The 26,649-nt window shown below is 42.4% G+C and overlaps 5 protein-coding genes across 13 annotated transcripts in view, besides 1 other annotated feature; 4 read left to right on the top strand and 1 right to left on the bottom strand.

Annotated features, from left to right (window-relative positions):
• Positions 1-178: 178 nt before the first annotated feature.
• Positions 179-4,533, top strand: CG8155 (uncharacterized protein). Its single transcript, NM_137185.4, has 3 exons — positions 179-374; positions 462-1,784; positions 1,842-4,533. Exons 1-3 carry the CDS (start codon positions 330-332, stop codon positions 3,768-3,770), a joined length of 3,297 nt encoding a protein of 1,098 aa, NP_611029.3. The 5' UTR covers positions 179-329; the 3' UTR covers positions 3,771-4,533.
• Positions 4,111-10,840, bottom strand: Xpc (Xeroderma pigmentosum, complementation group C). Of its 3 annotated transcripts, none has more exons than NM_166087.2 (6): positions 10,383-10,840; positions 9,533-10,317; positions 5,736-7,732; positions 5,203-5,670; positions 4,973-5,141; positions 4,111-4,916 (listed from the first exon to the last, which is right to left on the bottom strand). In NM_166087.2, the coding sequence occupies exons 1-6, from the start codon at positions 10,568-10,570 to the stop codon at positions 4,639-4,641; spliced, it is 3,885 nt and encodes a 1,294-aa protein (NP_725451.1). In that variant the 5' UTR covers positions 10,571-10,840; the 3' UTR covers positions 4,111-4,638. The 3 variants fall into 3 exon arrangements, with proteins under 3 accessions (NP_725451.1, NP_476861.1, NP_001246336.1); NM_057513.4 differs by having other exon boundaries at positions 4,516-4,916; positions 9,533-10,314; NM_001259407.2 differs by lacking the exons at positions 4,111-4,916; positions 4,973-5,141; positions 5,203-5,670; positions 5,736-7,732 and having other exon boundaries at positions 9,386-10,317.
• Positions 10,841-11,215: 375 nt separating this feature from the next.
• On the top strand, positions 11,216-12,419 carry CG8152 (uncharacterized protein). Its single transcript, NM_137184.2, has one exon. It carries the CDS (start codon positions 11,300-11,302, stop codon positions 12,308-12,310), a length of 1,011 nt encoding a protein of 336 aa, NP_611028.1. The 5' UTR covers positions 11,216-11,299; the 3' UTR covers positions 12,311-12,419.
• A 133-nt stretch (positions 12,420-12,552) lies between these two features.
• Positions 12,553-12,760: a mobile genetic element.
• A 221-nt stretch (positions 12,761-12,981) lies between these two features.
• The window catches only part of Trpm (Transient receptor potential cation channel, subfamily M), a 46,561-nt gene continuing 32,893 nt past the window's right edge, over positions 12,982-26,649 (top strand). For 3 of the 6 annotated variants that reach the window (NM_001414108.1, NM_001299517.1, NM_001414109.1), the window contains exons 1-2: positions 12,982-13,154; positions 15,052-15,472. The gene's annotated coding sequence lies outside the window, so the exon portion shown is untranslated. Of the gene's footprint in view, positions 13,155-13,352; positions 13,509-15,051; positions 15,473-26,649 lie in introns of those variants that run through there. The other 3 variants (NM_001144200.2, NM_001144201.2, NM_001299518.1) reach the window with 3 other exon arrangements.
• ND-51L2 (NADH dehydrogenase (ubiquinone) 51 kDa subunit-like 2) lies at positions 24,021-25,586 on the top strand. 2 transcript variants are annotated; one of them, NM_137183.1, is made up of 2 exons: positions 24,021-24,373; positions 24,431-25,586. In NM_137183.1, exons 1-2 carry the CDS (start codon positions 24,068-24,070, stop codon positions 25,511-25,513), a joined length of 1,389 nt encoding a protein of 462 aa, NP_611027.1. In that variant the 5' UTR covers positions 24,021-24,067; the 3' UTR covers positions 25,514-25,586. The 2 variants fall into 2 exon arrangements, with proteins under 2 accessions (NP_611027.1, NP_725449.1); NM_166086.1 differs by having other exon boundaries at positions 24,021-25,586.

Here is a 26,649-nt window from a genome sequence, read left to right as displayed (position 1 = left end):
TTATTTTCTTATATTCATTTATTATTCATATTAATTTAGCAAACAATGTAGCTGATATATTCTCCTCGTACGTTCAACAATTTGTTAATTTTTTTTAATTTTAAAAATTTTTGTTTTGTGTATTTAGTGATTTGGTATTTTAATGTAGCCCTGGTGAACTTACAAAGCCCTAGGGCGGCCACACTGAAACCGATGATTGAAATCAAGTCGATTGATTTCAGTTTCCTTCTTTTGTATTGTTTTATATTTGAGCAATACTTACGATACTGACATCGCTCAGAGGTACAATGGAACTTAGTTAGTCGTCGACCAGAACAGACTCGGAAAACATGGCTGGCATTTGCCCCCGGGAGGCGGTTCGGGTGAAAGTGAAGGCAAGTGAAAGGTGGCCAGAAGGCGAGACAACAAAAGGGCTGCTTAGTTTGTGTTCCTCAATCTAATTTTTTTGAAATCGCCCACAGAAATGCGAACCCACTGCTCGGCCGGAGTGGCGAAAGTTTTCAGTGGACCCGCAGATCACCACGCTGGAGGTGTTGTACTCCCTGCTGGCCAAGGCCTTCGATGTCAAGTCGGACTTCTCCATTAAGTACAAGGCCTTTGATCCGGCGGGCAACGAGATCTACCTGGCCGTGCGCTCCGACTGGGATCTGGATGCCGCCTTTCTGAGGATTCACAACATTTCCATTCAGACGGCCTCAGAACCCTGCCTCACCCTGCAGATCGATGTGAAGCCATTTACGGTGGTCAGGGAGTGTGAGACCGAGGCCTCCCCGGGTAGATCCATAACGGGAGCGCCTGCTCCCGCAACTCCTGCACCTTTTGTACCCGCCCGCGAGCTTATGTCACCACTGCAGTCCTTAGGAGTCTCCCAGAAATATGTCCAGCACATGCAGACCAAACTGGGCAGCTCCATTCTGAATCAGATGGAGAAAACCTTCTCCATAGTGCAGAAAGCGTTTAACTTATCCGAGGAGCATATGGCCAATCTACCGCCACGGCCGCCCATGTGCGACAGCGAGTTCCGGCTCTTTCTGGACGCACTTGGTCAGATTCAACGCAAGGACGAGTTGCATAGGGTCATCTTCCTAGGAGGCATTGACCCCAGTCTGCGGCGCGTTGTGTGGAAACATCTGCTTAACGTTTATCCCGGTGGCGCTAACGGACTGGCACTTGATGGACACCAGCGTATGGAATTCATGCGACGAAAGTCTGAGCAGTACTGTCGTCTGAGAGACACATGGAAAGCGGCCGTGAAGCGAGGCAGTGTGGCTGGAGAACTGGCTTACGTAACGAGCATGGTAAAGAAGGATGTTCTCCGCACGGACCGCCTGCATCCATTTTATGCAGGCAGCGACGACAATCAGAACATCGCTGCGCTTTTCAATATCCTCACCACATATGCACTAAACCATCCATCGGTCTCATATTGTCAAGGCATGTCGGACATTGCTTCCCCGCTACTGGTTACCATGAACGACGAGGCACAGGCCTACATCTGCTTTTGTGCGATAATGTCACGTATGCGTGGAAACTTCATGCTGGATGGGATTGCAATGACTCAGAAATTTGCTCACCTAACGGAGGCGCTAAGTTTTTATGATCCTGAGTTCTGGGAGTACCTCAAGTCGCAGCAAGCGGACGACTTACTTTTCTGTTACCGTTGGCTACTGCTGGAGCTAAAGCGGGAGTTTCCTTTTGAGGATGCCCTTCGCATGCTGGAGGTGCAGTGGAGTTCACTTCGTTATCGATGTGATGGGGAGAAAGAGCTGGCGCTCTTTGAAAAGGTTAGTGCGAAACCCAAAGGGAATTGCTTAATTTCTAATCACCATGATTTTTCACAGGAATTCGTACCCATTACTGATGCCTCCGTGCCCAATAGCGCCAGCACTTTTTCCAGCTCCTACAGCGCTACGCCGACCAGTCCTTCCTATCTGCTGACAAAACCGCGTGAAAGTCCCTACACCAAGGTATGCGCTTTGCGCCGTCAGAGCTCTTCAGCCTCCTTGAGCTCACTAAGTTCTTCGGTGGGAACCAGTCACGGATTGGACAATACAAAACGGCTGAATCACAGCCTAGACGACAATATGTCGCGTCATGCGACAGCCGCTGCTCGCCGCCAAAGACGGACTTCGGCCAAGGTCCATCAAAGTCTGGACGAGTCAAAAATGCTGGCGCTTATTGAGGGCGCTTTGGATAATAGGAATGTCAAGTTGGAACAAAACTTGTCCGCCGGCGAGGAAACCGAAGATGATGATGTATTTGATAGGAAGGAGTCGCCAAGCTTTTTGGAGACAAATCCGTTTAAGGATGATGCTCAGAGAGCACCAGAAAGAGAAACCACACCTCCTGTTTCACCAGGACGAGCCTTTCTGTGTAGTTCGTCTTCCTCGAATCTGGACGAGGACCCCAGTGACAGGAAGGCCAAGCTGCAGCACAAAAACATTATGACCGTGAGCAATATCATCGCCAAACAGCTAGCTACTAATGCTAGTCAAGTGAGTGAAAGTATGAAGCGAGTAAGCACTTCTAGTGGTGGCCATTTTAAGGATCTCAAGGAAAAGCTGGCGGCAAGCAGTCGTATTGGTATCTCTTTTGATGGAGAAGGAGAAGATGATGGTGATCGGAAGATGCCGCCAAAGCTTGTAAAAAACTTCAATGAATTCCTAAATTTTGCAACTATTAATAAGAATCGTATATCCGATCGTTTTGCCACTCAGCCGCAACAAACATCCGGTCCAATTTCGGTTACTAAGCCCGTGGTACAGCTAACCAAGAGTGGGATGGGTAGCTCCCTGGACGAATCTGATTCTTCCTCACTTCCGGAAACCAGTTGGAGCGCTTCAACGGCTGCGACGACCATTCAGCAGGCACAGGAACTGAGCAGTTACAATCTACAGCTAGATTTGGAAAGCAATCACCCATGCGACCCCGACGATTCAAACACACCGGATCAAGATCCCGACCAGGAGTACTACCCCATGACGACGGCCATAACGCGTGAGCTGCGCCTAGAGGCCGAGAATCTAGATCGACAAGTTTTTGGGCTGCCTTTTACGGAGAGCGAGAAACGGGAAGACATCGAGTACGAGAAGCTGGACAAGGACGCCCTGGACTTAGTGGAGGATCTCAAGGAGAACGAGATCATAACCTGTCCCGATGTCAGTGAGCTACATATGCGTCGTCGACAGCGACTGGCGGCTAAGAGTAACAGCGTTCAGCAAAACGAGTCGCATGCCTTTAATCCATTCATCGACGAAAGCCAACTTATGGATGGGCACAGTCCATTGGGAATGCGCAACAGCAACAGTTTGCCCGAAGTCATCCTGCCCATTTCCACTGAGCCGAGTCTAGTGGAGGTTTCGCCTTTGGTGGAGATCGCCACGAATGCAGATGACGAGAGCGCCTATACGCGATCCCCCCAGCGTTCAACCCATCTTAATGGAGTCAGTGCAGTGAATACCACTGCGGCCGCATTGCCTCCACCTACAGAATTCGGTGGAGGTAATGCATTCCTCATGTTTCTCTGTCTAACACTTTTGCTACAGCACCGAAACACGATCATGAAGGCAGGCATGGACTACAACGAGATTGCCATGCACTTTGATAAAATGGTGAGGAAACACGACGTCACTCGGGTTCTCAATCAGGCCAGGCGTATGTTCGTGGACTACCTTAAGGCACAAAGCAGCCCACAGCGCCAGAGATCGCCCAGCGGGACTGTCTCCACTGGTTCCACGGGCGCGAGCTTGACTTCATCAATGCCTGCTTAAGAGACTTGCAATCCTACCCCGCTTCCATGAAACCTTAGTGTCATCTCAGCTTGGCAACCGTTATGTATGAGTTACTGAAATTTCACAAATATTCGATGAGTGTTATGCAGAACTTCTCCAATTCAACAGAACAAAAAACCCATTACAATAAACAATTTTATCATCTTGGCATTAAAAGAAACTTTGACTCCACGATAACCCCATGCCCTCGATGCACGAACTTTTCCTTTAAGTTTTAACATTTCATGAAAGTGCAGCTCTTGATGTAACCATAAACTCAGTCGATTGCTCAGATTTGTCTTGCTAGAGGTGAATGGCAGAATACATAACCAAAGTCTTCTTTTTGTACGTATACGGATTTTGTACTTTCTTATTTTGAATTAAGGTTTTATTTATATTTTATTACATATTTATCTGCACCTTTGCCAAACGATCAAATGCGAGCTGTTTGGCTGGAAATTGCTTTATTTCTCTAGTCTGCTAATGCATTCCATGCTGTTGTAAAAACTATATTTTAGATTTAAAATCGCGCCTAAATACTATTTTATGCAAATAAATTGACGGATCTATAACCCAAATAACCATAATCTTATTATCTCAAACGTTCTGTATCTTAAAAATCTCTCAACGTACTCTGAAAACAAAATAATTTTGTAAATTAAAATTTAATTCAAAAAATTCGAAGTAAAGTTAACGAATATGCTATGTAAATTTACGAAAAAAAAGAACTTTTAAACAATCGATTAATAAACGAATTCTAAACAACTAGTGTACAATTTATTGGAATCAAATTACGTTTTAAATACAAAAATATCAAAATGCCTTTAAACGAAACAATAATACGAACATAAATCAGAGGCCAAAGAATTCAAAAGTTATATTTTTTCTTGAGTCGCTCGCGAATGAGGAGACCCTTGATCAGCTTCTTCCAGTTTCCGTACACGCGGGTTTCGTACTTCTCCTGCTCCTTGAGAACTTGTACCTGTTGATCCTCTTCCCAGGCAGCAGTGACCACTTCGCGGAATTCCTCGCAAACAATGAAGCCATCGTACATGGGATGACAAGCGCCTTGATGAAAATCGAAGCCAACCACTGCATTGGCACAATCAATATTCAGCTTCTTACAGATGCGCATCAAGCCGGGCACTATAATTGAATTTCGAGGTTATTTAAATAAATTGGTGAGAAGAAACCTTTCTTACATCTCAAATGCACCGTCTTCTTTGGCAGCATGCAGTCCTTAAAGAGCTCAACATTGCCGTAGGCATTTCGCGGCACAATTCCATTCTCTGCAGTTGGGGGCTCGTATTCCTGAGTTTGCCAATACCCGAAGATTTCCAATGGCTGGTCCTTAATAACAGTGCGCGTGAGCTGAAGGATACAACACAATAAAATGAAGCACATATGCATTTAAAAAATGAGCACAACATACCCTATCCCACTTTGGACGTGCCTTAACCACCTTGTACGGCTGTTCGCCAAGCTTCACCACCCGTGCGCTTTTTAGCCATATTTCCCGAGAATGCAGGAGGTGCACACAATCTCTGGAGTACACCGCTTCACCACGGATAAAGCCCAATGTAGGCGCATCTGGTGGATATAGACCCTGGAACTTAAGCAAGTGCCGCTCTAGCACGTACAGCGGATGGTCCTTGAACTCGGAAATTGACTTTGGCAAGGGTTTATCGGAGTGAATGCGACGTAGCTGATCATCCTCTGTTATATCGCGCTTGGTGCGGCGTCCGAGGTAAGGAGCAATAGTTTCATCTAGCCACGCCTTTTCTACACGGGCTTTGCGCACAGTGGTGCTCCAACTGGCGCAGTACCTGGCGGTCACATCCTTCAAACTCTGATCATCCTGAAAGGCGAAGACGTAGGCTAATCCAGGCGTTGCATTTTTCTGCGCAGAAACAAAAATACAATTACTGGATGGAGGGCACGACATTTGGCTTGATAAATACGCACCCTTATTGTGTCCACGCAGTGTAGCTTGCCTTTGAACAGATCTATACAGATCCACTGCTCCTCCACATCTGACCACACTTCCACCCACATGTCAGAGGCGTCCGTTTTCCGATTGAGCCTGGAACCGCCCTCATCATCTGTTGACATCACTCGCCGATCTTTTCGCAGATTCTGTACTGACTTGGGCAGTACAGGAGCCTTTTTCACCGGCTTGGCGGGTTCAAACACCTCATCGGAATCTTGCGAATTTTTCAACTTCTCCAGTTTTGGGCGCTTTTTCGGTAGCGGCACATCGTCACCGCCGTCTAATTGCGGAATGGCTAGACTACTGGCTTTTTGACCTCGGCTTCGTAGCTGACGAGCTGGCAAAGCTTCGGACAGAAAGTTTGGCGAAATTCGCGCCTTAGTTTCCGGCGCCATTTGATGCTTTTGAGGGTCTGAAGTGGAATCGGCTCCGTCGGATTTCTTTTTAAGGAAACTAGGGGATATAAGTACTTTCGGGGACTTGCTCCTTGATCGAGTTTCTCGTGTGTTGCGCTGTTCCTGCAGATGTTTATTCGCAGGACTAGCGTTTTCCGTATCACTATGCTTGGCATTTAGCTGCTTAACTTTGGACAGCATCAGTTTAGGTATAACTGGTGATCCAACCACCTGCGGTTTTTCCTCTGTTTTGGGTTTCACAGTGGCTCTGCGTGTGCGACCTGCCACTGGAGAGAATGTGTCCACAGGAGCCACTTTCGGTTTCTTGCTATCGCCTGATTCAGAAATATTTTGAGTGGTGACCCTTTTTAGAAGGGACGATTGTACTTTAGTTTTAGTTTCGGCAGGGCTTGCGACCTTTTTGTCTTCGAGTTTGGATGAACTTAACTTGGCTGTCTCTTCTTTTAAAGATTTGGAACTTGATGAGGTACTGGGATTCTCCTCAAATGAAGTGTCCGATTTATTGGAACTAAATGAAGATTGATTTTTTGATTTTAAAACCAATTTTGAGGATAGAGTCGGTTTTAATAACTTTTTGGATAATCCCAGTTCTGAATATTCTTCTTTTAGACATTTAGAGCTGGACGACGTACTTGGTTTCTCATCAAAGGAAGTGTCCGATTTGCTGGAGGTGTAGGCTTTTTGATGTTTTGATTTTTCAACCAATTTCGAGGAGAGACTTAGCTCCTTTTTAACCTTCGGAACTGTACCTGATTTCGTGGTTTCTGAACCCTTGGTTGTTGATTTACTGAGTGGTTTAGCCTCAGCTTTTTTTGCATTGTTTTTCTTTTCAGCCTCTTTGGAAATAGTTGACTTACTGCTTTCTTTTTCTGCTGGCTTCCCTGCCTTTTTATCTTTTTTAGGCTTCTCATCCTCGCTTTCCCTTTCGGATTCCACTGTTTGGCTTTTGTTTTTATCATCTGGCCTAAGCTTAATGGGAATCAAATCACTGGCCGCCGGACGCAGTGGCATTGGCTGGAGATTGACAATTAGCCGACAGTGCATGCCCATTCCCCGTGCAAGGGCAATGAATATGAAAATCATATCCTGCTTGCAGCGGGCTTCCTTGCGCTTCACCTGCTCCAGTAAAGCCTCTAATATGGCTTCCTTGGTAGCAGGCGACTGCGCGGAATATAAGTTGGGACTTAGCAGCTTGATTGATGTTTTGAACCACGTGACAAACGACTGCAGATATTTAAGTTCGGTGCCTCGTTCAGTAGGATATGCGTTTCGGCTTGGCAGGAGTTTCAGGGTAGCCTGCATCAGGGAATCTGACTCGCTAAGCAGGCGATTGTACTTTAAGCTGCGAGCTATTTGGCACATTAGGCTGACTTTGTGCAGCAAAATCTGACGGTCCTTGATGTCCCTGTTAAGGCGACGCTTTAGGGCCATCTCCAATTCGTGTTGAGTCTTTTGCTCCTTCGTAGGACGGAGCCCTTCCAGTCCCACGCGTATCTCCAAATCCCCTGAGATGTTCGGCGTCTCGCCATCGTCCTGGTCACTGGATAGATCTGCATCTGCAAAAGGGATTCAATTCGGGGTGATGATGTGACACTGGACTGAATGATGAACTGTGAGATAGACAGAGTTTGTTTAAATGGAGGAGAAAGAGGGGTAAAATATCTAATACTCGAACATTTCAATCGATATAAAGAAAATTGAGATTCCCAATATGAACCATGGATATGATCATATCCATGATTTTGAATTTAAATACATTTGTAAATGAATTAAAATAAACCGGGTAATAAAAATGTTACTAGTAGCAAGTTCGGCACCAATGATTATGTGGGAGGATTGAGCAGGGAAGGCAGGCAAAAAATACCCAGACAGAGAGCATGGATTCCTTTCAACATTTGCATTTATTTATTTATATCTTTTAAAGTGCATTTGAAATTTCAATTATTGAGTTAATTACAATCAACATTCACTAAATTGCGCTAAAATTACGAGTTTCATTTGATTTATTGCATCCATTGTTGGAGTATATCATTAATAAATTAGATTAGAACTCTGCATGCAGATGTTTATATTAAGTGAATACAATTTTGCTAAAGTAAATTCGTTAAACATCAGTTCTAATTCGTTAGCTACTTGTTGATTTCATTGAAACACTTGCCATTGCCATAAAGTAAGTACACAAATAGTTGACTAGGACATTTCACTAGCTTTTACAAATTATTATTTCTATTACTGGGCTGCGATTAAAATCCTTTTGTATCTCATTTTGATTTGGTTAACTAGATTCTTTTTGACTTCAACGTGTTTCGTTGCGTGGCAAACAAAATATAAAAACTGACATAATAAATAAAAGTAAATGCATTTTCTGAGTAAAATATATCATTGTTTAACATATTATTATCAAGAGTGTGTGTGCAGACATTTAAACCACGTTCAGAATTCGGTAGACATTGAGTTTATGCTTTTGTTTTTTTCATCCGTTTAACACGCAGATTGGGCTTAAGCTAGTGCAAAAACGTTTAAAAATGTTCATTTGATTTAATTTTTTTGACATTAAAAAAGATTTTAATAAGCTTTTGTGGTAGATTTTCCTATCGATCATTGTATAGACTTTAATTATTTTTTTAGCGGACAACTAAGTAGCAAATGCCGCAGGAATCTTGATTTTGGCTTGGCATCTCCCAAATTCGGGCTAAACATACAAATGTTGCATTGAAACGTATGCCAAGTACAACGGACTCATGACATGGTTAGGGGGTATAAATAGGTTAGTAAGCCAAGATTCTAGATAAGCGTCTGCAGCATCTCATACGCTAGTTTCTCAGTCTAATCGACTAACAATATGTTACAGTAAATAGGTATATTGTAGATTCATGGCCATTATTTTGACGCGGCTGTTCCAAATGTACATTCTAGCATACAGTTGCGGTAAAAATAAAAGCATTTCCTTGTAACTTCTACGATTTGTATAAATGGGGAAATTGTTAGTGTCAAACTAGGACAATACATTCGAATATGATAAGTCTTAACGGAAAATGCAATATAAATTATTATATAAAATAACACGTTTAAACTCGTTAAAGAATTTGTATACAACACTATATAAAACCATGCTCTTATTTGGACCGCAGCTGCACAGGTAAGTTAGTAATTTCTATCTGTTCACATCGACAAATAAACTTAGTACAAACAAAACTACACAGTCTCATACAGAGCAATTTGGAAGCTTATTTTTATTCATCAGATACCAGAAATGCCAGCGCCACAACCAACTTGGATAAGCATGCTCGACTGCCTTCTGCCAACGCCAACTCTTCCGGGAGCCTGGCTGTCAAACTACTTGCATTTTCGCCTACCTGCCACTTCCTCAAAATCGGAGTCATCAGTATCACCAGCGTTGGCGACCACCGTGGAGACGGGTCGCGTCTTGGTGTGTCGCTTTATTCGCGTTGACTTCGTCTTGCTGAGGCGTGACGGTTCATCAAGGGTCGGAGGCGCTGCTGGTGCTCCTCTTCCCGCCTTCTTACGCTGATTCCCTTCACGTTCCTCCACCTCCACACTCTGGTAGTTTTGGTTCTCGCCCAATGCAAGCAGCGCATTGACATCCATGGTGGCAGCCTGGCTCCTTGGCGGAGTGGCCGTGACATTTCGTTTGCTTAAAGCATCCCTAGTGCGCTCCAAACTGTTTGCGTTCTCCAGGAGACCGCGAAAGTCGAAGGCATTGCCTGCTTTATCCTCGAAGCTGCTCTCGTTGTTATCCTCCGATCCAGAGTCTGAAAGATTTGTGATGCCCGCATTACAATCGAATTGGGGCGCCGGTGACTTCTCTTTTTGGCCGCCGGCAAAGAAGGTTGAGTGCAGATCAAGATCGGCTGGATTTACTAGGTAGTCTTCCACACTGGATTCGCTGCTGGAATCAGCAGGACCGTGCTGATTCCGTGCACCGCTTTCATTGGGCGTTTTGGCGTTTTTTGAACCCGAAGCCCGCGGAGTGTTCTCCTTCTGTTGCGAAGGAGAAGTGGGAAAGGTCTTTGGAGGCGGTCGGTACTTATTGTACAGCTTGGAGCGAAGTGATTGACCAGTGGGCTTGCGTTTCTTCACCGAAGAGCCCTTGATGCCACTTGGTGCCTTGTGATCGCTGCTGGGAAGAGGGGGAATGAAAATTTCAAAATGTACCAGAGCAATGGACCCTTATCCCGTTCTCACCCTCTTTTTCCCGCTACAGCGGAGGATCGTCCACTGGAGCCCGCTGCTCCTCCCTCCGCCTGGAGCTCATCGAAATCGCTGTCATCATCGTCGGAGGACTCGCCTCCCTTGACGTCCTTGCTCGGCTTCCATTCATCCTCGCTGGCCGAGAAGCCCTCGGACACGGAATCCTCCTCCTCGTCGGACATCTTCCTTTTTATCTGGGGCGTTTTACATTTATGTATCGATGCGTGCTACTTAGTTATTGATTTTTACTGCGCAGTTATTCAGGGCACGCGTTACACAAGAATATCCTAAGTTCGTTCTCCTGATTTGATATTTGATTATGGATGTTGGGGGGCAAGTTTAATCCTGCCTGATCTCGGTTTTGGACAGTTTAAATGAATTGCGAAATTCACATTTTCGCGCTTGGTAGAAAACAGACAAAAAGCAGAGGCCGAGAACAGTAGAGATGCGCGCCCACCCACGATGGTATCGATACTTTCGGCTTATCGGGACAATTTATCACCTAAACGAAGATAGTGTTAATAAAATAATGTTTACTAGCCTTATAAAAATTTTTATTTTTCATTTCATTTTTGAGTGACTCTGGGATTTCTTTAATTTTATTTTTATTACTTAATATAATTACTTAATTAATATTATTTTTGTATTTTATATTATTTATTTTTTCAAGAACGCAAAAGAAGCTTAAGAAACTTCACATAGAGCGGTATTAATAGATTTTTGACCGACAGTGTTGACTAAATAATTTCAACAGTGTCATTCATTTTTTATCTCCTAAAATCACCATCTCTATATTCGATTAGTTTGGCTATCGACTTATCTCCAAACGATATTTTTGAGCACTACGCAGCTCTGACGCACATCTGCGAAATGTTTATTTACAAAACGAGTTAGCATCATTATTGTCAAAAATGAATTCTCAAAACGAATTGCATCCAAATTGGCTGGCTCTAACAACATTGCCACTCCAACTGAAGCGATTCGTCCGAGCAGGAGATCCGGATTTTATCGCCGAGTCCCCGAAAGCAGTAAAGCACCAAATCGATGGCTTAAACGGAGCAGAAGCTCGTGAGTTCTACAAGGAGGTGTTGGATGCGCCCACAACCTGCCAACCTAACCTTCCAAGTACCCACAAAACTGCACAAACAAGAAGAGAGCCAGAAAGGATCCTAGTCCCCTTCGACAAAAGCAAATTTTTCCGTTTGGCCACTAGCAACAAAGTAGAGGAGCTGTCTCAAATGAAGGCCTCAGAAGAGGATTTAAATTCTCGGGATTCCTTTGGCTGGACTGCCTTGATGATGGCTGCCTGTGAAGGAGCCACGGAGGCAGTGAGTTGGCTCGTGCAGAGAGGGGTCCAAGTAGAGACCTCAGACAAATCCGGAAACACAGCTCTGAAACTGGCCCAACGAAAAGGTCACTTAGATGTAGTTCATCTTTTGGAATCCCTACCCATTTTAGAGGAAACTAGCGAAGAGGATGAGTCAGTTGATGGCAACAACCCCTTTTACTGTGAAATCTGTAAGAGGGACTACAAAGAAACCCCCTGGCCAATTCATCAAACATCCACAGTGCATCAGTTCAATCTAAAGGCTCTGCCCGCTCATAAGCTCCACAAATTTAACATATCTGCCAAAAATCGAGGACTCCAGCTGATGGTGAAACAGGGCTGGGACCAGGAGCACGGATTGGGACCGAGTCAAAGTGGGCGATTGTATCCCGTCAAGACTGTTCTTCGAAAGCAACGCACTGGACTGGGAATTGAACAGCAGTCGGCAAGGGTCTCCCACTTTGGTGCCTTCGATTTAAACGCTGTTAGGAGAAGGGATCCCATATATCAGCCGAGAAGGACGCGAAGCGATATGCAGAGGGAAAAGGTGCGCGAATGGAAGCGAGAACGGTACCTCCGCAGGGTACTAAGTTAAAGATGGCTTACAGAGAAAGCTAACAAGAATTGTACTATAAATTATAAATGGAGCCAGCCTAAGATGTTTTTTAAGAGCAAAATAATAAATTTAATTATTAATAATGGTGATTTATGAATAGTAGATTTATAAATTTCTCATTAGAAGGAATACAATATTAGTTATTCCTTCTTAAGAGGTACCCAATAAAACAACTGATGTTCAGCCGTACCCAAATTATATTATAAATTATATATGAAATTATTGAGTACAACAACATGGACTAGCACACTTACTTAAAAATTTAAACAATTTTTTGAAACTCTATTTAAAGTTGAAATTTTGTTTCGAAAGTTGGACGAGGGAATCACTTGCTAAATACACAAATTGTTAGGTTTATACGCACAAATTAAGCAACATATTAGTAAAAACACATAGTACACACCTGAAGAATGACTATTAATTTTAAATGTGATGGATTTAGGCCTTGTGATTGAAAATATATTTATTTTTGTAAGCACTAAAAACAGAAACAACCGATGGAAAGTGCTTTATGTTTGCAACAGCTGTTAATTTTTAACATTGGACTGTTAATTTACATTTGCGAAACTTCCAATTGGAACATTGGAATATTTCTGAGAGAGAAAATAGTGAAAACGGTATATAAGGAACTTCTCCGAATTCCTGCGCTCAGTCGTATTCGGACTGTTGTACCGTGAGGTCGTTCCCGTCTTTTTATACCGCGGAGTGCAATAAAACTAAGTAAGCAGTGCGTGTTTTAAAGTTCTACTCGCATGCTCGGCAATTAAAAGTGAAAAAGTGGGAGTGCGCCCACAAGGTCACCAACAGCAGTCGTTTCCCTTAGGTAAACAGCTAAAAAAGTGAAGCATTAAAGTGTCTGGAAAACCGTTGCTCGACGGCAAAGTAATTTCTAGATTCAAATGATTGAATTCCGAATTTTGATGCGGTGGCAACCCTGGCGGCCGATCAACAAGAACAGCTGATTGGTCTGAGTGTGTATGTGTTTGTGTGTGACAGCGTTTTTGCGGCGGAGCGTCGCTCCAATTTGTTGTTGGTTCTCCAACATGTGCGGTTCGCTTGGCGCATTTAAATATTTTTTAAAATAATTAACAATTGTGTCGACGTTTTGCTGCTTAACCGTTATCGTGTGTGTACCAGTGTTTTTTTGTGATTCGTGTGAGCCGTATCCCGTTCCCCGGTAAACCCCAAAAAACGCGCAGTTTCAAATTACGCAGAGCTGGCAAGAAGTGCAATTATTTTTGAATAATTAAACTAAATAGGGTGGCCATGTGATTGCATCGTGTGTGATAACAAAACGCTTACAAAGTCATCGCCGTAACACATTTACTCCCACGGACTCTGCAGGAATAGAAAAACTATATTGTTTAATATGCGCTCTGATGTTCAGTGGGCTTTATGGTTTATTTTCGTAGCATTTATTTTGGTGATTTGTTTAGTTTTGCATTGAACAATGTACATATAATTCGGTTCTCTCCGCTCCGCTCTCTCTTTCTCTTTATGTGGTGCCCTCTCGCTCATTGATCGACATTGCCAGCATCCCCTCGATTTTTCCAACCCCCACCTCTCTCCCCTTCGATCAGGGCCCCCTCATGAACTTGCTTTGTTGTTGGGGTCTACCAGGGGCGGATCTAAATCGTGAATCTTGGGGAGAGTAGTACCCTTAAAAAAAAATCAATCCATTGAGGCATTAACTTTTGTACTGCTTAAGAGATATAGCAAGCTATTATCCATAAACTGTAAAATAATTCAAGTTTTGGGATAAAGATTATCCCTTTGGTGCAACAGAAACTATTTCTTTTGGATTTCAGATCTTATACATGATTTACTATAAACAGTTTTTGTGACAGTGAAAATGTAAGGCTTGGAAGGAACCGATTTCAATGACACCATTGACTTCTTTGATTTCATACATGATCTACATGGGGGGTAGTATATTTAAAAAAAAGTTCCCCTCTAATATTGTCCCGCCTCTGGACCGGACCTTACACGGCATTTCTTTCCCATTAACCCCATTCGATTCTATTATTTAGACAACACAATGCTATAACCAGTCAAGTGAGGCGAGGGTGGGGCGAAAGAAACCAGAAAAAACGGAATAGAATATTTTTATTATCTCAACGATTCCCTGGAATGCTGCGAATGTATTATATGCTTGCAAAATTTACACTATTCAAAAGTAAAATGGGCTGAGAGTCATCAAATATATTCAATAGTTGCCATTATGTTTTTCGTAGAACTGAAATATTGTTTACATAATAAATATGCAAATGTTTTAGTTATTAAAAAGCTGAGACTTTAATATTTTTTTGACAAAACTACACTGTTTTTCTTAGTTTTATCACAATAATCCAGCCAGTATAATAACAATTGGAGGTTCTGTGTAGAAGTTCAACTGAATGAGCAGCACAAGGCCAAGCGAATCCCATTTACTTCAGTGCTTGGGTGGAAAAAAATCTCGTAAATCTTTAAAATCGTAAACCAAACAAATGCACAAGAGCCGAAATGAAAATGCTAAATGTTTATTATTGTAAAATAAACCAAGAGAGGCGGCCCGAAGAGCACAGAAATGAGATAAATGAAATGCCAAAACTTCCGGGTCATTGCCTGAGCGCAATGGCAATGCCAATGGCATAAGTAGTCCATTTTTCCATTCTGGGGAAGAGTAGCTCGGCTTTTTGAGGGCCCTTTAATTTCCATTTGGCTTTTTGCCCCCTAACTAGAGCCAAATATCTGGTAGTAGTTAAAGTGAATTGCAATCAAACGAACTAAACAAACACTCGGATATTATATTATGTGAAAATTCCTAATTGCCAAACACCTGAAATTCATCGCGTATACCCTTCGATTGTTTACGCAATACCCAGCCAACAAAATTTTGCGGAGACCGACATAATAACCATTAAAGCAATTACAACAATTATAAACAACAATATCGAAATGAGCAATACAAAACGCATGAACTTGAAAAACAAATTTAAGCATGCTTGATCCAATATTCAGGAGCCCCCAGAGCAACAGCACCAACAACAGCAGCATCCGCATTTTCCCTCATTCAGCATCAAGTATACGGAGAGACAAGTATTTCTGCTCCAGCGTTTTCCATCTGGCCGCGTTTTCCGACTCTACTAAGTGTTTTCCCAGGTAAGACCGTCGAGATAAATGCAAATTACTTTGCAGGACTTTAGTGAGCGTTTGTGCAAAAGCATATCCTATTCACACCGAATCAATTTAAAGAAAAAAGTTTAAATATGGAGTGAAAATTATGGGACATTAGATAGTAAATAAATTAATGATTTTCATTCCATTTTAATACTTAATATCGGTTTAAATCTAATAATATAAAGATTAGTCATGGAAATTATTTGTAATTATTTAATTGTCTTACTGCGTTGCATGTACCTTTGAAGGTTAAAATATCTAAGCGCTTTAAATTCCTAAATAGGCGCACAATTTTTCTATCTTTAAGATTTCCAAGTGGAATGCAAATATTGTTGAGATGTACGAGTGTGTGTAATTGGCAGGACGATGGTTGGCATAAATCTCTCACCTGCAGGAATTTTCTAATATCGCGAAGGTGTTGCATACCAAACGGTGCTTGAAATGAGCAATTTGCGAAAACTTTCGGCATAAATTGTTGCCCAAAATCTCCATCCCCTCAAGCGACGCCTCTGGCTGTGAGTGTGTCAGTGGCAGGACGAAAGGCAAAAAATTAACAAAAATTAGGCCTGAAGTTTGTTGGCAAGCTCGCAAATGTGTTGTGGCTTAAAGGGATAAAGAGCTTTGCGTAGAGCAACGGCAGTAATTAACATTAATAAGGCGCAGGCTAGTGGTAAAGTACAATTCGTGGAGATTCGGGGTGTTTTTGGTTGGCTTTTCGGGGGGGAGGTAAGAAACTGACGACTGAGTGACGGGCCCCACATTACTCATTCGCAAGACGTATGTATGTGATTTAGTGGGACAGCCCAACTTTCTAGACAACCGTTTCGTTTCGTATTTTTTTCTTTTTTGTCCCTCAAGGCCACACATTTTGAATTATGCACATAAATTAGAAATAATGTGCGTGCGACTTGTTAACACGACTGATGATGGAAAGTTCTTTAACAAACACAAAAGGCACGCTCGAACTTTTCCCGTCCAAACTTTAACCCCGAAAAGTGTCCTGTTGCGGCCAGTGTCAACATTTCAATAGCCCCTTAATTGCCCCATGAAGGGCTTGACATTCCACAGAGAGGATACAACAAAAAGATTGATATATTAATTAAGACCGGGCTATGAAAACTTCTACCCGATTTCCCCCCGTTTATCCGGGCACTCATTGTTGCCACTGTTAATTGGCTTTTCCGGGGGCTGAAAAGGTCAGCGAAGTTTGATTAAATTTCTTTAAAATGCTTAATTGAATCCTGATTACGGACTGAGCCAGCTACCTACGCATCTATATGGGTAACTATCGGAAAATGCGAAAATCCCTGCTCGTTTGGCGACATTTTATTAACGTGCCATTGACTCTCGAGACTAAATGTGGCAAAAATGTCAGTCAGTCAGTCGAAAGTGGAGGAGCCATTCGATTGAGCGTGTAAAAGTGCCTGATCCAAGGCGACTTATATACATGCTCTGCATGTATGTACATATGTGTGTAGTAGTAGGAAGGATGCCAAAACTTGTGGCATTGGCAACAAAATCCATTGGAGCGCGAAATCGACTTAATGCATTAGTCCCCGGGTGTGGTGAACGTCAGAAAGACACGTCGAGCAAACATTTGCGGCTTACGAGTGCGCGTACGTACAAATATATATGTGTGTGTGTGTGCATGTGTGTGTACGGCATAAACTCCGGGGTCCATAGCCCGGACTCCTCCCGGATAGGTGAGCATAAAGCTCGGGAGGTATAAAATTGAAAATTATGACAGCCGTCTGGCAACAATGTCCTCGTGAGCCTGGCGCAAAATGCAAGCGCCGCAAAATGTGGCAAGACAACAAGTGGCAAAATCCTCTCCTGGCTGAAAAGTGGATCTCGACCAATCCAGACTCGCATATTCATACCGCTTCATTGCTATGCAAGTGGGTAAACTTGAGATTCTGACAACAACGGCCAGAGCGGCAATAAGAACGTCAACAAGTCGCAATAAAAGACAAGCAAACAAAACTCATAGCCAGACAGAGAAGGCAGTGCATACAAAGATACAAAGCTACAGATACTCTCGTACACACGTTTGTGCAGATGTACAGATATAGAGTTAGATGGGACGTCTGGAGCGACAGGGCAAACAGAAAATTCAAGGTTCCTAAGATGAGTTTCCTGATTAAGATAAATACACTGAAAACTGAGCGCACACACTTTTATTTACGTGAATTGCGTCATAGAGCAGGAGGATTTTCTCTTACTTAACTACCGCTCTTCAATGATTTATAACGCAGGCACGTGAATAAAAATAATATAATACACTAAAAGTAAACAAATAAGCCTCGCGATATTTACCAATAAATTCGCGTAATAAATTAAAGTTCTTAATACACGAAGCTTTAATTGAAACATTTAATTTATTATGGCTTAAGAGTGAATCAGTTTATTTGCAATTAATCTGCTTTATTGACAGCGGGCGGCTGCCACTTTAAACTGTTTTTATCCAAAAGGTTTTTGACTCGCGTTGGCAATTAAAATGTATTTTATTATTCTTCGTAATCTGAGGCCGTCACCACCGCAGATAAGACTTCACGTATGCGATAAAAACCGAATAATCTTTTTATCAGTTTGCTTAATTCAATTGTGCAATAAAATCAGGAGCGAAAGTTTTCTTCTCTAACCAAGAGAATCGTATCAAAATGTCCAGACTGATATACGATCTGGAAAAGCAAAACAAAAATATTTTTGCCATAATGGCGAAACAAAATGCACTTCATTGTAGAGAGTACTGCTGGAGGTATTATGAAATAGTAAAAGTTTATTGCGAAAGATAAAATAAAGCATATCAGTTGGGCGCACGTGCCTTTAATATCTTGAAATATTTCACAGATGGGGCGTATTTTTGGCCTATAAAGTAGCTGCTACAACTGACCCTTTGAACATGGAATATAGATTGCTTATTGCTAAACAACCAAAAACGTGAAATATGCAAGCCTAATCCAAATGTTGATGACCAATCGAATGAATCTCATGTTAATGACGCTCAATATCGCCACGGTCTGTCATACTGCAGATCAATAAAGATCCTGGCCGTATCGATTAGAATCACCAGAATCATTTGCTTGTATTGTTGCGCAGATTGTCACCACAATCGTAAATTATTTGCAATGTCGAATGTGAAATTTATAGGTTAAACAAGTTTATAAAATTCTCCGAAATATTGCCACATAAGAAATTCAGATTTATAAATTAAAATCCCAATTATCTTTTTTGCCAAAGGACTCTTCATTTGAGATGGATGTTTGTATAAAGCTAACAACACGATTAGCGCGCTCCTTGTACGAGTATCATATGTATATTGATTTTGGATCAGACAGATTTGTTGATTTTATTTTTAATGCTATTGCATAATTTACAATAGTCGCTTTATCGCACTTCGTCACACGGCATAACATGTTCGTTTTTATAACTTTATCAGTGAAGAATTTTTAATACAGATGCTTTGGGCGAAATGAATTTGTCGCATGTCATAAACAGGGCGATTTTCTTCCTTTATTCCTTTTTCGTTTGCGGATGGTCTTAAATTTTTAATGAAACACAAACATATTTTGTAATAGGTTTTATATTCCGCTCCCTTTACTGTTTCCTGCACCTTCGGCTCCATTCGCCCGCACACAATTCGCAATTCATTGTGTTCAGAAAGCGTTTCGAGTGCCCTGCCCGGACGGCGAATATGTATTAGCAAACATGGGGCTCCTCCTGGCAGTCGGCATTTGCGGACCCTGTTAAATGCAAATCCCGTGAATTGCTGGCCGCCACCCACCCATAGGCCATCATCCACAGCCCAACGTTTATTCACATTCATATTCACTGGCGGCATATTGGCGATTTGGGTTTTGGGATCAGTTGGTCGCTTTGGGTGCCATTGTTCCGGTTCCGTTTGGACGATTCTGCAAATATAAAAATCGGTTTAAAGTTGGAACAAGCCTTTCGAATTAAGTCGACAAACACACCTTCGATGCGGACATAAGTCGTCTTAATGGTCTGAAATCCGGAGCATGGCTACCCATTTTTCGCCACGATTTCAAAGTTATCCGAAGGAGGAGTGCTTACCCATTAGGCACTGGTCATGTCACATGGATGGCATGCAGTGGAAACCCAAAACTCTCACCCAGAGTTACGTGCATAAGAAAGTGGAAAACTTATTTCCACCACACGTCTCTGGGTTGGCCGGCGAAAAGTGTTGACGTGCCATTGCAACGAATGGGACAGCTTTTTAAATTTATTTATGCACGTGACCCAGTGAAAAGGAGGATCCGAACACTGAGTTGAGATATGCAAACAAAGCTAATGCATAATGGCAAGGAAACCAGTCTGACCTTCGGAAAAAGTGGTACAAAAGGTTGACAATCTGCTACATTTCCATGGGGCTTGTCTAGTGCGTAATAACCAACGTGCAAGTAGCTTAACAGGACTTTCAAATAGAGTTGCTGGCAATCAATAACTTTAAACGCATTTTTCAATAATAATAATATTAATTTAATGCAAGTTTATTTTCTTTGCGACGTGATTCGGAACCTAATTGATTTTTATTTGTACAGTACACAATACCAAACTAGCAGGTAGTTTTAAATGACATTAAAGTGGGGTCCAAATTGCCAGCAATCAATGAGTGCAAATGTGCACTTTTTAGTGCATAATAATAAAGCTATTATTCAGATAAGTGTGTTCCCTCAATATTCAAATTACACTTATTAAAACCAACTTTCGAAATCACGGTTGGTAATTGAGTGTTATGAGTAGTGAAAAGTTTGCTCCTTCATGGACTCGCCATGAATGAAACGGGTCGTAAAATGGTCGCAAGTAGAATTCGGAAGTAGACACGCATTGTCGGAATTGGACATTTTTATAGCCGAAGCTATAACAATAACCTCGTGGAACGAAATGAACTATTGCAGCGCACTGGAAGCCCATGACTGACTTCAAGAATTTGCCAGCTAACCGCTTTATATTCGCGATAAATTCAAAACAGGACATATACTTTGTGTTTTTTTTTGGATTGCATTTTCAAAGTTGGTTGGTTTTTGTCTTTGTTGTTCTTGAAGTTTTGTTTCCTGACCTCGAAAAGTTGTGCAACCTCAATTCGTTTTTTTTTTGGCGTTTTCCTGTGCATTATTACACATTTACTTGCATGTTTTCAGCTGCCCTGATTCTGCGACTTTTGAAATTGTCTGCCCATGTTCATAGCTTTCAGCCGGGGTCGCCAGTTGCGCCGTATGCGTGACTTTTCATGGCACGTGATTAACTTGCAGGCGCTGACCCTTCAACCCTTATTTCACTCCGCGCACAAATGTATGTGTGTGTGTTTTTATGTGGGGTCAGCATGCAAATGACCATGGTCCACCGCGTGTTTGCATGTTATAAATACTTTCAGTTTTGTTTATGGGGTTCCGGATCCTGCCCCCAGTGTGTGTGCTGCCTTTAAATGTGAATTTTACGGTTTTCACCTGCGTCTTTTCACTTGGCTACCTGGTACCTGTTGTTGCCCATAACCGAGATTGCTTTCACATTCTGCCGCCTAAAGTTGCCACCAGCATAGTGTGCTGCTCGAAAAACTATGCTACGAAAAGTGCAACGCCTTTAACTAATTGTGAAGTGAGCGAAAAAGTTTGAATTTAACTTTTTACGAGCTGAATAAAGCTGTTATAAAGCTTACAACAATATTTGCTACAAATTGTTAGTTAATAATAAAATTAAATTCAGAAAATGAAATTCTCAGCGAAAACTGTTTAACTTATTTGGTACACCATTGTTGGATGATGGAGTTATTGATCGCTCCAAAATTGTATATACTTCTGTAATTTGATCCCTTGATTCTCCTCATTTAAGCTGGAATAACATCCATAATATTAATATTTGAATTGCAAATTTCGTATCCTAAAGCCTCAAAATCTGAGCGCCAGCTCGAGTCTCATATAATTAATTCATCAATCTATCTTAAACCGAAATACCAATACCAATTCAACAGTTGGATGAACTGTGCACTCCCTTGCTTGATAATGAGTTGATGTTTGATAGCAGAAACAAGCAGACGCAGAGGCCAGGCATCTGCAAAGCTTGCTGAAGACAAACCACAATTGTCTGAGGACGAAGGGAGCAACCAGGCCATTAATGTGCAGCTGCGCCACTTGCAACTGCCACCGTGGGCTGTAAATTTGCTGGCATTGTCGACGACGCTTACAAATTGCCACCAGGAGCTCCATGTGTGCATGTAAATTAGCTTATTTAAAGTCGATGGCAGCGGCGGTGTCCTTGGGGCGTCTATTGATTGCTGTTTAGTTTAGTGTGCCAATATCGACTCGTTGGCACATGTGGCAAGTGTCAAATGTGTGCCAAATTCAGTTAGTTAGGAGTTCGCTAGTGCCAATAAAGGAGGTGATTCTACATATCCATCCAATGGTAATTAGCGTAGAAAAAATGGAACACCATTAGTCAATCAGTTTGATCTTCGATAAATTGTATAGTTTTATTATTTCCGATTTAATTGTACTAGATTTTGTTCATGTTATATATACAAGTCGTTAAATGGTTGAATAATGGGCAAGGACAAAAAAGCACAGAGTCATGTGCGACTATAAATTTTCGAAAGGAATGTGGTCTCTTGCAAACCATTAAATACTCTATGTGGAACCTGAAATAGTCCAAGGACTGAATAACGACCTTTGAAATGGACTGGCTTGTGGAGTTTATTAAAGGCTTATTTAGTTTCAGCTTAAATGTAGAGAAATATGTGATAGTACATTTAAATGTTCTACAGCATTTATGAAATACAGACGGGTAACCATAATGTAACCTTGTTAAAATCAATGACTATACGTGGCGTATACACAATATACCTGAAATAACCTATCGTTAATGTGTTTAATGCGTTATACAAAAAGTCTCCAAATGAAGCACACAATGCATTTGCTAATACAAACAAGGGAGTGAATTCCGCGATTGGATCTGTTCAGTTATTTGTGGAATGAAACTAAAACTGGAATGGCTACTCCATTAGAGCTAATCTGCGGTGTATGCCGCATGTTTACTTTGCGTGGCGCTGAAAAGTGCTCAATGACAGCTGTCCTGATTGTTTTTGGTCGGTGGCTTTGCGGTGTTTGGTTGACTGGTGTGAAAACAGCCACAAAATGGCCATAAAACATTACCAAGCAATAATAATAACGAAATCAACCAGAGCTGAGCAAACTGAGCTCATAAAACAAACACAAACACCTCCCACGAGGAAAGGGACGACTCGACTATTCGTGGGAGATTCCAGTTTACCTTTTAGCATCAGTGTCGAGAGGGCAAACACTTAACAAAATCTTTACTGCTACTGAAGAAGAGATCAAGTAAGAAGTTATACTAAAAAGGTATATGCAGCTCATACATTAATAAAAATCACGATTAGAATATGACTCTTTTAAGGTAAACGAGCTTTCCCAGCAATTGACTACAACTCGAAATATGTTTTTGGCGAGTGTAATGTCCCGTAAACAAGACCCAAACTGCTGCCCAAATTTTTCTCTTGGCTCAGCCCACCCGTTTGGCATTCCTTCGCAGTCCTATGTCAACAGTCCCCCCAATTAAATACGTGATTTGTGGATAGTTGTGCCCCGTGCACGAAACATCTTAATGCAGCTGGAGTGCATCTTGGGATGCCCCGCAGGATGCCACATGACGCCGATTAGTGTATGCTAATGAGTTCGCCGCGAGGCAAACTTCACTTTGTCGCTAATGTCGCAGGCAACTCATTTGGGTGCGAGTACCATTTCATTCCGGCACACAAAGCCCGCTAATTGAATCCCTCTCAGGTTGCTCAGGTACCAGAATCTCATCTCCAGTTCATCTGGTTTCGGGATGCCTTTTGTTGCCTGCCATTAAAGGCGAATTGCTGTCGGATGGTTGCATAAATTGAAAGGGGCTGTCTGTGCCACAACTTCTGCTGATGCTGCTGCTGCTGCTGCTCGATTCATAGAAAATTACGTATACGCATTCGCACATGTCCTCGCACTGGGAAAACTGACTAACATCCGACGTGTGGGTGGCTGTGGAGGCAAATGTGAATGTAGATGTGGGTGTATGCTGCCGGTATACTCCTAAATTTATTGCTGCTGTTGGTGCTCCCATTGTCGTTATGGCAGCATTTGTTGCGCTACTTTCAGTCTTCCAATTTGTCGTTGGCTAACTTTGTGCCGATATACATCAATGTTTACTTTACTGCCCCGTTTGTGCCTATGATTTTTGGGCTAGAAAACTCGTTTAAAAAGGATTTCGGTATAAATACTGTTTAGATCTGGCCTTCAATTTCTAATTTTAGCCCAAATTTGAATAAAATGAACATGACTCAAACCACCCGCAGCCTACATTTTTCACACAAACTGATAGACATATTTAAATTTTGAGAAATAGACAGCAAACTGACACATATTGTTAATAAATCGATTGGATATCTAATAGAAAGTTTAAAGATCTTAAAACTTAAATTATTAAACATTTCTTGACAACACTGTCAGTCCAGATTCTAATTTTCAAATAGTAGGCATACACAGAACATCTCTTTTTTAAGACGACAAAATGTTGCGGCAGAAGCTTAAAAACTATTTACCGTCTGTTTGGGAACAGCAACTGCGTCTCGTCCAAACTGCCAAGAAAGCGGGAGGTAGCAAAAAGCTGGGTCCCGATAGGCCTCCCATTATCGATCCGCCCAAGGGATATGAGCCCAATTGCAAGACCAAATTTGGTCCGCTGGACGATTGTGATCGTGTGTTTCAGAATCTCTATGGACGCCACGATTGGCGCTTGCATGGAGCATGCCAACGTGGGGATTGGCATCGCACCGCTGAGTTGCTGGAGCAGGGTCCCGAATGGATCATGAAGCAGGTAAGCAAGAGTGGATTGCGCGGACGGGGAGGAGCTGGCTTCTATGCCGGACTGAAGTGGGAATTTCTACGCCAGACCAAGTCCGAGAAGGTGCCCAAAATGGTCATCGTGAACTGTGCAGAGGGAGAGCCCGGAACCTGCAAGGACCGTGATATCCTGCGACATGAACCCCACAAACTGATAGAAGGTATCCTTCTGGTAGGTGTGGCCATGGGATGCGGTAGAGCCATTGTGTACATTCGAAATCGCTTCTACAACGAGGCCTGCAACCTGCACTTTGCCTTGGCGGAGGCCTATCATCATGGTTTGTTGGGAAACAGTGTCTGTGGCACGGGCATCAAATTCGATGTGATGGTCCAGCGTGGAGATCGTTACTTATGTGGCGAGGAAACCGCCATGATCAACTGTTTGATGGGTAAACTGGGAAGACCACGACGTCGTCCGCCCTTCCTTACGGAAAAGGGCTACTTCGAGCATCCCTGTTTGGTGATCAATGCCGAGTCGATTGCAGTAGTGCCCACAATTCTGCGAAGAGGTTCCCAGTGGTGGGCTGGATTGGGTCGCAGTTACAACACGGGAACCAAACTTTACTGTCTCAGCGGTCAGGTGAATAATCCCTGCACTGTGGAGGAAGAGATGTCCATACCCCTGAAAGACCTTATAGAACGACATGCTGGTGGAGTAAAAGGTGGTTGGGACAATCTCGCAGCAGTATTTCCAGGTGGTTTGTCCACACCATTGTTGGATCCATCAACAGCCGGAAAGGTTCTCATGGATTTCGATAGTTTGACGGATGCAGGCAGTGGTTTCGGGTGCGGAGCGGTTATTGTGATGACCAAGGACTGTGATCCTCTGGCAATAATGTTGCGATCAATTCAGTTTTTCGAGAAGCACACTTGCAAACAGTGCTCCTATTGTCGCGATGGTGCCATATGGCTGCCGGAGATATTCGCCCGCTTTGTTAAGGGTCAGACACATCCCCACGAGATCGATTGGACGCTGGTCATTGCCGATAAAATGAGGAATAGTAAGCCCATTTGCGCACTCGCTTATAGCCAAGTCAGCGTGGCCGAGAGTTTGGTTCGAATGTTTAGCCGGAAGATCGAGGAACGCCTTTTAAAATATGCCAAGGGTTCTTAATATAAGCAGACTATAGAAATTCGTATTCATTTATTGATTTTAGGTAAATTGAAATAAATTCTTAATATCTTGGAAGTTGCTTATATTGCTAAGCAAGTAAAAATATGAAATGCGAAAAATATTTAATAATTTAATCCTTGCCTCTTTATAACTTTGGTTAACTTTATGAAGACTAAATAATCAAATTATTATTCATACACAATCACAGCTTACCGAAGCCTAATTCTATTTGCCGTAATTTTGTGTTCACATTTTAATTTGTACGTAATGATATACATTAGCCGGTTGTACAATATAAATGAAATGATAAATGCATTATTGTCCATTGAGCTTTAGCGTTATGTGTACATTTGGCATTTGCTCTGGAAACCATTTTAAAAATAAGCATTTAAGCAGCTGTTGCGAATGCAAAAGGCCACAAAGTCCATTTGTCCGACGACAGATAGAGATTTAATTAAGATGAATGGGTCTAAAAAAGCTCTGGCTAATGCGGTCAAAGAGAAATAAATCTTTGGCTACTTTCAATGGTCAGTATTTGGAAAACGTTTCGGTTTGAATCTCGCAAATCATTGATGGCACACGGCGAATGATGACAGTTTAAACGACTATTCAATCCTCGGGGTTGTGGCAGTCGGTGCTACTCGTTAGTTAGCTGTTTACTCTTGGATTTCAGTTTGCGGCTGATGAGATCCATTATGTTGGTGATGTCCTGGCAACAAGAAAAAAAACAGAGAAACGCTCTGGGAAATGGGGAAAAATCGTGTGGAACATGAAAGGCATGTGAGAACGTGTGGGTCAAAGTGGCAGAGGCACAATGTTGACATAAACAAACACTAGGGCATTTGTCTGCGCTTGAATGATTGCAGAGACAACAGCAGCAAACACACAAAGATTTAACCCAACACCGGGCTCTGTCCTTGGTCTCTTTAATCGTGTTTGTGGGTCAGCTTACCCTTGCCATTATCCTTTCTCCAATAATCAGGGCTCGCCATATATACTCACACTTAAACTGCCAGCTGGCTGGCTGGCTGGCTAGCTGCTCTTGGCCCCGCTAATTTGTTTGGCTCGGAAATCGCCGGAGAAAGTGCCATAGTCGCCGAGCAGCGAAAGTGTTATTTCTTTCTGTTTGAGTTGGC

Source organism: Drosophila melanogaster, chromosome 2R, assembly GCF_000001215.4.
Source record: "Drosophila melanogaster chromosome 2R".
Lineage (NCBI taxonomy): Eukaryota > Metazoa > Arthropoda > Insecta > Diptera > Drosophilidae > Drosophila > Drosophila melanogaster.
The sequence above is the reverse complement of the archived record's forward strand: the minus strand, read 5'-3'. Positions and strand labels throughout refer to the sequence as shown.